General features: G+C 35.4%; 1 protein-coding gene across 4 annotated transcripts in view; it reads right to left on the reverse strand.

Moving 5' to 3' along the window:
* LOC106478095 (restin homolog) overlaps positions 1-10,971 on the reverse strand; it is a 139,184-nt gene that overhangs the window by 95,878 nt on the left and 32,335 nt on the right. For all 4 annotated transcript variants that reach the window (XM_022381547.1, XM_022381557.1, XM_022381552.1 and 1 more), the window contains exons 2-3: positions 6,639-9,868; positions 6,033-6,166 (exon numbers count right to left, since the gene is read on the reverse strand). In XM_022381547.1, the coding sequence (XP_022237255.1) occupies positions 6,033-6,166; positions 6,639-9,868 (3,364 nt within the window). The remainder of the gene's footprint in view (positions 1-6,032; positions 6,167-6,638; positions 9,869-10,971) is intronic.

The raw sequence follows: 10,971 nt of genomic DNA on the forward strand, positions 1-10,971 counted from the left end.
GTTGTTCGTTCGTTATAGTATTTGTTTTAGCGCGAATGTTGAAATTAAGTGTATCGTAAAGTTATATTCGGAAAGAATAAACCAGTTTTATTAAGTAAGGACTTGTGTCACTAAAGTTTCGTTGGAACGAAGTTACGGAAAATTATCTAACAAACAGAGACGTAACAATATGTATATCCACAAATCTAATAATTGATAATGTGCTTCCAGGAAGAAGATATGGATGTGGTACAGAATACTTATAAAATGTACTAACTGGACATTATGCATAGAAGTAGTATCCCAGAATCCAGCACCAGTCATAGATGGCCAGAATCTGGTGAAATGACCAGTACAGGCCAAGCACACAGGAAAAATGTGTGCCCTACTAACTGGAATTTATGTGCTTTATTTCAAGACCAGAAAAATGAAAAGCTTGTGTGTCTAACAAGAAACACAAGATCAGGCTACAGCTCAGGATATGCAACATTTTCTGACAATCTGCAGGGCTTCCAGGAGCTGAGTTGCATAGACTTAGACAAGATGGATGAAAGAGATGGGTGGAACAGACACTTAGAGGACATGAAGCAGTATGATAACAAATGATAACAGTACTATAACAAATGCAACAGCCTGAAGTTACAGAAGGCACAGCAGCATAAATCAGAGATGGCACTTGAAACTGAGAGTCCTGTAAAGACCCGTTATAACCAAGGAATCCCTACAATAATTGAAGGCACATCCTGTTTTTTCTGTGATGAAGATGAAAAGCCATTGATATTGACAAAAATGTGAGATCTTGGGCAACTGAGTTAAAAGACACAAAGTTATTGGCTAAACTGGCTGTAGGAGATATGCATGCCATTGATGCATTCTACCACAGAACATGCTTGACAACAGACTCAAATCTTCATAGGTATCAACAAAGCAAGAGGACAGCTAGGCTGCACTAGAAAGTACAGCATTAGCCCAATTAGTGTCCTACATTGTGTCCTCATATTTAATGCTGTTAAGCATTAAAGACTTGAATCTGCAACAGTTCAACACAACACTAACCAGGAAACCCAATTGAATATCTATCTTTCCCTCATAATACATGCTGAGACACAAAACAGGGAACTAGTTGACAAACCGCACAAATTTGGATTGGCCATTTCATATAACTGGGCAATGCAAATATCATCTTACAGTGTATATTCCCTGCATGAAAGGGAACAAGTTGTGTGCCCTCTAAAGCTCAAGAAAGACCTCCTGACCACTGGAAGTGTAGATAATATAGATCACAACCCAAGTTATATAACAGCAGAAGACTCCTTTTATGGGACTGCCATTTCCCTTACCCAACACCTGGGGTCAACCACTACAAAACTTACCTCAATCCTGATATTTCAAACCAAAAGGAATCTCACAACTTCCTTCTCAACATACAGATATCCTGCCAGTCACAACTCCCACCAATGATCAATTTGCTACCACCACCAATGGTTCTTCAAAGCCCCCTTCAGATTATATAGCAAATACCATGGAAATGGAACATAAATGGCTAGAAAAGGTACAGGAACTCTTAAACAAAGAGGAACTACAAAATGAGGACTATTTATTGTGGTCTGCTTATCATGCATCTCTCCAGCCTTTACTAACAAGACCAACTGCTATAACAAGCCTCCTCATTTCATTCTCATGCAATGATTTGTTAAGCCATGAAAGCGGTGAAAGAAGCAACCCTGGGCAAACTTCAGTCATCACCATGAACCAACTATTATTTGCCATTATAGTAATGATGGGAGGTCTACACATCAAAATGGCTGTTCTTAGACCTCTTGACGACTGTCCGAAGAACAGTGAATAGACAGGTGCCTTAGTCCAAGCTAATCACTACCCCTGGAAAGGCATAGTGAACATGCCCACCAAGTCACTGCTGCTGCTCTGCGTATCCTACAGACAAGTCCATTTAAAAAATACTTGTACAATCATGGTGATGGTGAACAGCAAAATTTTGTCACATGTGAAAGACACCCACAATTTAAGTACTAGTTTACTACTCTAAAGGTAAAACTGATGTTCCTGGGATATGTAAAGTCACTCAGAGAAGGAGACTTTCCTCTGTATCTGCAAATCCTTGGTCAACGTCTATCCAGGATATTTGCTATGAATCAACATCACAATGCAAGGTGGTTACCAATGCATCTTCGAGACATTCTGGCTCTGCCAGAAAAACATGTTACAATCTACCAGGCATTTGAAGATGTAAGGTTTGTTGTACAGAAATCTGCTCATGTGTTTTCCCTGATAGCACTATAACATAATCATGAACAAGAAAACAAGTTCACCAAAGGTGATGGAGGTGCTGTAGGACTCGCAGAAAACTCTGGAGTTTTGAAATGCTGGATGGTGGCGGGACCATAGGTTGTAGAGTAATAAAATAATTTGAAGATACATTCTTGAACACCAAAAAATGATAACACATGCTATCATGATTAGACACCTGGAATTCAAAAGTCATTTGCAAAAGATGTCAAAGTCCTCATGTCACCAATAGAGGTAATGGGTAATCCCTTCACTGAAGACACAGTAGACCATTGTAACCTAGACAAGAAGGATATTATGCCTGCATCTGTAGTGTAATCAATTATATGCACTCAAAAGATATAACAAGCAAGCTATGAGGAATATGTGGAAGAAAGACTTAACTGATGTTCAAAGGCAATCACTGACACCATAAATAGAATAAATGTACCACTATTTGGAACCATACAAAAAACTCAGTGGAAATTTCAAACCAAGGTCGCTGCCCTAAAAAGTGAGTGTAATTTATTTGCCAGATTATACAATGCCTGCCAAGTCCAAGATGGAAATCTAGAGGAGTTCTTATTCAGGCATGAGCACTAAACATAGCTTCCTTCTCCGTCTTCTAAAGGACAAATGAAATCCAGCTAAAAATCAGACATCCTTTCCTACCTTGAAAAACAACACATGACAAGCACCAGACGTTGTAGTAAAGATCTTGGATGATGATGCAGTAGTTCAAATGCTGACACCAAAAACTGCAAGATTTTTCCTGGACTATGCTATGTCAGTGTCTGAGGCCTACATACTTGGACAAGCTCTGAATGTCAAACGAGTTGATGTGGTGTGGGACAGATATGTAGAGGGCAGCTTAAAACAGAGCACCAGAGAAGTTAGAGAGCAGAGAATTAGAACAACTAATACAGCAATTCCAACAAACTGGCAAGCATTATTATGCAATGATGAAAACAAAACTGAGTTTTTACTTTTTTTGGCAAAATCCATTGAGGTATTCACAGCACAGGAAGGCACAGTTATCCTCAGCACATACAATGAGGAAGTTATTGGCTCACAGAAACTACACAAACTGGGTATTGCACCATGCAACCATGAGGAAACAGACATAAGGCTCACACTTCCCATGCAGCATGAAATGGCTATTCAAGGATAATGATATAAACCATTGATACTAATGGGAAACGCCATTGATATATTTCAGCCCATACCATTGTTCGCCATTTGGGGCAAGATAAATGCAAGGCTTTGCCTTTTTCCATGCTTTCACTGGATGTGATACTACCTTGGCATCAGGTGGTATAGGAAAGAAAGTGCCTTTGAGACATAGAAAGTTTACTCAGATGTTACACTTGCTTTTAGTAATCTTTCCACTGCCAGAAAACATCAGCAAAGAGGATGCACAGTCAATTGAAAGATTTGTGATCCTTATGTACAGTTGCACATGTCCACAAAGCAAAGTAAACCAAGTACATCAGACTCTGATAGCACAAGGCAAGAAGAGTATTTAGATTAAATCTCCAAATGAGTCCACCCCTCTAGAACATGCAAAAAGAACAGCTTATCAGGATGGAAATGTCTGGGGACAGACACTTATAGCTAGGCAGGAGTTACTCAGCCCTGAGGAATAGGGTTGGCAATCAACAAGTGGAGGATAGTCACTACAATGGACAGCACTACCAGAACCATTGAATTTGTGTCAAGAACTAATCCACTGTAGCTACAAAAAGGTAGATGTGGGAAAGCCAGCCCTCCCTGTACTGCACTCTGTGTCTTCACTTGAAACTGTCATCAGGACTGAACACTGAGTGAATAATTTCCTTAACTCTTTGTATGCTATCGTTGGATTTATCCGCCTTGGCATTTACAGCTGTTTGGTGTGACATGCAGACTTACTCCACAGTGTCATAAAAACTTTTCCTCATAATATAACAATCCGGATACTCATACGTCCTTGAATTTCCCACCTTAGTACCGCACAAAAGCGCAATTAGTGGATTTTGGTATTGAAAAAGTACTAAAGAAAATCAAATTCAAAATTTAATTTTTAGTGGATAATTGACATTTTTTGAAAAACCACCCAAAATTTAAGTGTGCACTCAAAGAGTTAAATATGGTTACTTACATTGAAGTAAGTATTTATCTTATGTATGCCACAAAAACTTGTAAATTTTTGGATTATCTGTGAAACTTGATGGAGTCATGAACATTTCTTGGATTAAACTTTTTTTTTCATTTGGGAGAATTTTTTTTTAACTTTGTACAGTTGATGTTTACAAGGGAAAACAATAAATAATTATTTGAAGGTAAACAAATAAAAAATATACTTTCAATATAATAAATTTGAATGTTAACCACACTGCATTTCTTACATGATCAATAAGATATTAAATAACTGAACCTAGGGGTAAGATCTAAGATGGGGCTTGCTTTTATATGATTCCCCATACAAGACTCTATAAACCCAGGAAGCTTCATGATTTCTTCCAAATCTCAATATGACAAAAATCAACAATGTTTAACACATATTAATCAAGGATATTTATATTACTGAAGTTCAAAACATTTTTGTTCAAAGGGTTATGCTTCACACTCAAACATGGCACAACTGCTACCATTGATTATACTAGCAGAAATGCCACACTGCAGGTGGCTGTTTGTGGTAGTAATTATTAATCATAGTATTGATATCTCATTGAAAAAAGTTAGAAAAAGTGACAATTTTCTAAAAATGGATTTGTTTCTGTGAAATACTACATGGTTAAAGGTGTTTGGATTGTGCTCTTTAGCCAAGTACAACTCATTGCATCAAAATAATTCGATGTACAGAGCTCAAAAGTTTCATAAATTTTACCGATATAAACTGTAATGTTTCTATATGTTAAAAGTGATACCCTATATTGAAAAAAAAAGCTTTTTAAGAACTTCAGTTTCTTAGTACTACATTTGAAAATTACATCAATAAAGATATAATCAAACCCTCATGTACAGTTCTAGTGAAAGTCATGTTCTTGTTGTGAGGAGAGTACTTTTATTTAAAATTGTGTTATATTATAAAGAAATGGTTGTTGCACATACCACAGTTATTTTTCTAATTGTCTGAATCTTGAATACCCAAAGTGTGAAATCTTTTATGGATTTTCTAGTTGTGATGCCATTCAATAGATGAAGAAGGAGTTTTGGTTACATACATAGATACTGACATACATGCTACATCCATTACAGTAAGATTGTGACTTTGAGTAAAGAGTTTATTTAATAAATATACTTAAAAAATTAAAACAATTAGTTTAAACATGATAAAAAATTGGTTCAAATGCTCTCTCATCATTACTACTAACTATTAAAAATTCCATTTGCTGGCTGAAGTCAATTTAGGGTTTTAAATCCTGTCTATTATATATTACATAAAAGTACCAGAAAAACAGAAAACATGACCAACTTAATAATATTGGTAAGCATACCACTGTTCATGTGATAGGTTGAAAAGGCTTCCACTGTTCTTAAATTTGATATGTCCTGTAATATTTTTGCAGCACAAGTATTTGAGAGAAAAACACAAAGTTCATGCTTATTGACATTAGCAATTAGGAAATATTAAAATTTACTTCTGAGTATGCCTTAATGCCATTAATGAAAATTCTTCTAAGCTTTTCAATAAGAAGCATATTATATAGTGAAAAATATCCATGGCATAATATGAGCAACTTAAACAATTCATGAATTAGAAATTTCAATACATAATAACTTACTAGAAGGCACAGCCTCACTCAGACTAGATGTAAAATTTAGTGTACTGCTGGGTGACAATGAAGATAAATTGCTTTCATCATGGAAGTCCTGTGAGTCTAAGATTATGGGACTTGTACATATTTTTCTTTGGGTTCTGTGAAAAAAAAAGACTTGTTATTTACAAGTATCTCAAATACTTTTTGAAAAGTAGAATATTCAGATGTTTTCATAGATTAGAAGAGTAGGATAGTGCAATAAATCTGTACTGTATCTAAACATTTCCAAAATAAGATTGTACTAATGTACTTGTATATTTTACAACAAATATTGGTTAGCAAAATGAAAATACCAGGAAGTTTCAATATAACACATTTTATTCTCTAAAACTAACAGTGAAGTGTTTGTGAACATTAACCCCCAAAAGATTATAAGTACAATCTATGTTGATGTTCTAAACCTCAAAGTTAAAAATAATAAACATAGCCAAACTGCTGTAGTCCCAAGTATATTAATTAGTTAAATTTATAAAACCACTTTGACACTACTTTAAAAACTTTATAGTATATTAAAGTAATGGAAATGTATAAAATATTTATCATGCAAGTGCCATAGAGCAATATACTCACCCCTGTGAATTGGTTGTATTTTTTGATTTTGAAAATGCTGACTGCTTACTACTGATAAAGTTTCCTTCATTAACAGAATATTTTGATTTGTTTCTTAAACACTTTGGAGATTTGCTTTCTTGTGGCTGCTGAGAGACCATTAAATTTGTATCAATTCTACTCTTGATATCTTTTTTTGTTTTGGGTTTGGACTTCTCCTCATCCATGCTTGCTTTGATTTTAGATGTCACAGCATCCCATCGGCTTTTCTTCTGCACCTGTGAAGTCTTCTTAGTTTCTTCAGTTTTTGATTTTTTACCAGTAGATTCAATCATGGCTTTAATTTTAGACATAACATTCTTTTTGGGTGTTTTGACTTTTTTGGGAGGATGTTGTTCATTTCTCATATTTTTAATTGATTTATCAACAGATGGTGCAAACTCATCTTTTCCTTGCTTGGGATTAGTTTGTGGGTTACTTTCCTTAGCCTCAATATTTTCAGAGTCATCTTTAATTGTGTGATTAATGATATTATTTATACTAATACTTTTATCTTTTTCTGTGTCTGCTGCACATGGATCAGTAGCAAAAGGAGTTGTTGATAATGATACAGATAAAGCACCCTCAATCTTAATTTCACTAGTAACAGTTGTTACATTAGAAATATCTTTATTTTCTTGCCATCTTAAAAGTTCTTTAGAGTCATCTTTCATTTTATTTTCCCACATTGAATGAGCTTGATATGTGGATTCATTTCTATAGCCCAGCAATTTCTCAGAAACGTGTCCACTGTTAACAGTTATTTCATATTTTGGGGTTTTACCACCTTGTTTTTGGCCTTGTAATCCAAGTTGTTTATCTAAAGAGTTTGAACCAAAATCTATATTTTGTTGTTCTGAAATTGTTTCATCCGATGTAATTTTTTTTTCTCCAGAATAAAATTCACTTCTAACTTTTAACTGTTGTTCCATTTCTGGTTCTAGTGACAGCGTTCCACTGTCTTGGCTGTAAGTTGAAAAGCGCATGCAGTATTCTTCTCCTAAAAGCATACCCTCTGAGTCTAGATCACCTTGGAATCCTGTATCAGTACTGCCTATCGTGAATGTAGAAGAAGGTCGTTCCATGGAAACAAAAGAAGTTTCTCTACTTAACATTTGTTCATCTTGTTTAACTGGAATAAACACTTTAGTGTTAGACATTTTACTTGGTCCAATACAATGATCCATTGTTTCATGGATGTTTAACACTTTTTCATCAGGAGTATCAGATTGCTGATAATTTAGCTGCCTTAAAAAACATGTATTAAGAAGCCTGCCTTCATTTTTTATGTCATCAGATGTTTTTGATAACATTATTTCACATAATTTTGTGTAATCTTCTGCTAATCTCCCATTTTTTACTAAAGAACCAGAATTTTCTTGTATTAAATAAACACTAGAAAGCTCATGATCTTCTATATCAGAAATATCTGATTTGGGGAAAATGTCATTTTGGACAGGAAGCTCTGAATGTTCCTGTTTCTTTAAAAGTTGTTTTTGTGTTACTTTTTCTACATTGTCTGCTTGAAATCCAAAAGGTATAAACACTTCATGAATTTCTTGGCCAAAACTTTGACTAGGGATACTTTCTGTTCCATATGTAAGATTTCTATGCATGCCCTCAGGAGTGAGATTCTTATGTTCATCCTTCGAGAAACTAGATGGCATGGATGTCTCAATGGTTTCATCCACAAACTGTTCTGTAGAATCTGACTTGTCACTACAAATCTCAGGCAGATATTCCGAGGATTCCTCAGAATTTTTGGTTATTACTTTTTCATTAGGCAAAGATGTATTGTTTTGCTGGATAAAGGTGTTACCCCCATTCCTAGAAATATATGGGGCTTGATCAGAAATATCTCTATACTCTATTGTTACATCTTCCACTACTTCATACTCAGGCAGTTCATTCATTTCATCGCAAGAAAATGACTTAGGAAGCATCACAGCATGAAAGTCAGTAACTAAAGATGTTTGCTTCTCACTACATAAAGTAAAATCTTTCATTTGGTTCGGAGTTAGAATTCCAAGACTTTCTTCAAAATCAAGAGATAAACCCTCATCATCAAAGTTTTCATTATCATCAGAAACATTTTCCAAAGACTGAACTTTAATGTGATGTAAGAACTCTTCTTGGTGAAATAGTGAATCTTCTCTAGGATATTGCAGGTCTTCAGAACTTTTATCAACTTCTTTACTATTGTGTGTCCAAATGGGTGGCAAAATATCTGTAGTGTTTTCAGATTCCAAAGAAGAATCATATTCCATATCAAAGGTTGAATTCAACTTGTCCATGGGACCCTGGGGTAAAATGTTTTCATATACTACCTCATCTCCTTTTTCCTTCACAGACGTAGAACCTAGACCTGATATAGTCATTTTAAATACCTGATTTTGATCTTGCACTACAGGAATTGAATTCAAATTATTATCAGTAGTAAGAGTATTCTTTTGTAATAAGTTTGCTCTACCTTTTACTTTAGACTGCCCAGTTCTCATGTAGTTTTCTTGAGAATGTGTCTCTAGCATTTGAAAAATACTTTCAGCTTTTGATATTTCAGGAACATTATGAGGATCAGAAGGAGTTTGCAAAAATGTTTCATTTTCATTATGAAAAGAAGTTTTTAGAGGTGACATTTTCTGATCTTCACTTAGTGAATTTCCTGCATCTAAATTCCTAAAATTAATATTTTTAGAGCTTTGCATTGAAAACTTCGATAGCATTGTAGGAAGTTTAGACTTAGCCTGCACAAAATCTCCAGTATGCTCCAATTTTCTGAAATTTTCACTATCAAAATCATGAGGTAGATTGTAAGGCAAATATATTTTTTGAACTTTCTTCACTGGAGCAAATATCCCATAATTGTTGTCACAGGTAAAGTATTTAATTCCATGGACTGATCCATCATTTTTACCAACTAGCTCATCAAGTTCGATGCCACACCAAAGACCAGCATGAAATTCAACAGGTCCAAAGTAGCGCAAGATTCCTTTTTTGGCCCCTCCAACACAGACATGCTGACCAATCCAGTTACTCCATTCAGATTCAACTGCAGTATCAAATGGAATGTTTGTCCCATCTGAAACAGTCCCTTCACCAGAAATTCCATTATTACTAGAAGAAACATAACCAGGTTTTAGTAATAAATTTTGTGGTCTCATTCCTAATCCAGTAGAAGCAGGAACCTGACCCTCTTTTCTTCCCTCTGTTGCCTAAAAATACAAAGTAATTAATTGTTGTAGAAACATATAACTGAACAATCAACAGTCTATATATAAAGGAAATTAATCTTGGTATATAAAACAAGTTACATCAAATATATATATATATATATATACATAAGTATCGACAAATAAGTTTCTGCCCCCAGTGGCACAGCGGTATGTCTGCGGACTTACAACGCTAGAATCCGGGTTTCGATACCCGTGGTGGGCAGAGCACAGATAGCCCATTGTGTAGCTTTGTGCTTAATTACATACAAAACCATACAAACAATTAGTTTCTTTATTTTTTATTCCTATTCGAGTCTGAATAAGTTGATTCCTTCTAATATGGTAGTACAGATAGCAAAATCCTATATTTCGTCACGTTTTTCGTGACATTTTAATCCAACATCCTTTCACCTTTTTCACACAGAGCTGTAACCAAATTCCAGTCTATTCAACCTTAGGAGTGCGTGTTTTACGTGATACTCGTGTGGTAGCGAATGTGCGAGAAGCGATCATTAATTCCGCTGTGTTAAATGTAGGTTAGTGGCGATTTGTCGCTCCCTAGTTGTTATTCACGAAACTCAAGGATGAATTTAGCATGGCTATCACGCTTGTAAAACGGTGTCACTTAAATTTTTGGAGGAACTGCTTTCAAACAGGTTAATAAAAATAGACTACCAGTTAGAGGCTTTCAATTAGGCAACTCAATATGAGTATACACCGACGATAACGTTTGTGAACCAATTCCGCCCTGACTCTTAAGTCACGCGCACTGACGAATGACGCATTCCCATCATATATTACAGCCTCCCGTCACTAAAGACAATAAAGCTTTGTGGATTGAAGTTTTATCCCATCAAAAAATGTGTGACAATCACTGCACGGCTAAAGAGAAACACTACTTCGCTATTTTTCGCCAATCTGTATACAATAGCAACTGTTAGAAACAGGTTCAGCGAAACCAGGAAGTCTGCTCTATCATTTTATAACAATACTGTTACGTCAGCGAGGTCACGTGACTAGTGTCACGCCCCCTGCTTTCTGGAAATATCTTGTACCTTCGTGAATTGTCGGGAGATTACTAGATATGGGGTAGTCTGGTATAT

The sequence above is a fragment of the Limulus polyphemus genome, unplaced genomic scaffold (genome assembly GCF_000517525.1).
Source record: "Limulus polyphemus unplaced genomic scaffold, Limulus_polyphemus-2.1.2 Scaffold8, whole genome shotgun sequence".
NCBI classification, from domain to species: domain Eukaryota; kingdom Metazoa; phylum Arthropoda; class Merostomata; order Xiphosura; family Limulidae; genus Limulus; species Limulus polyphemus.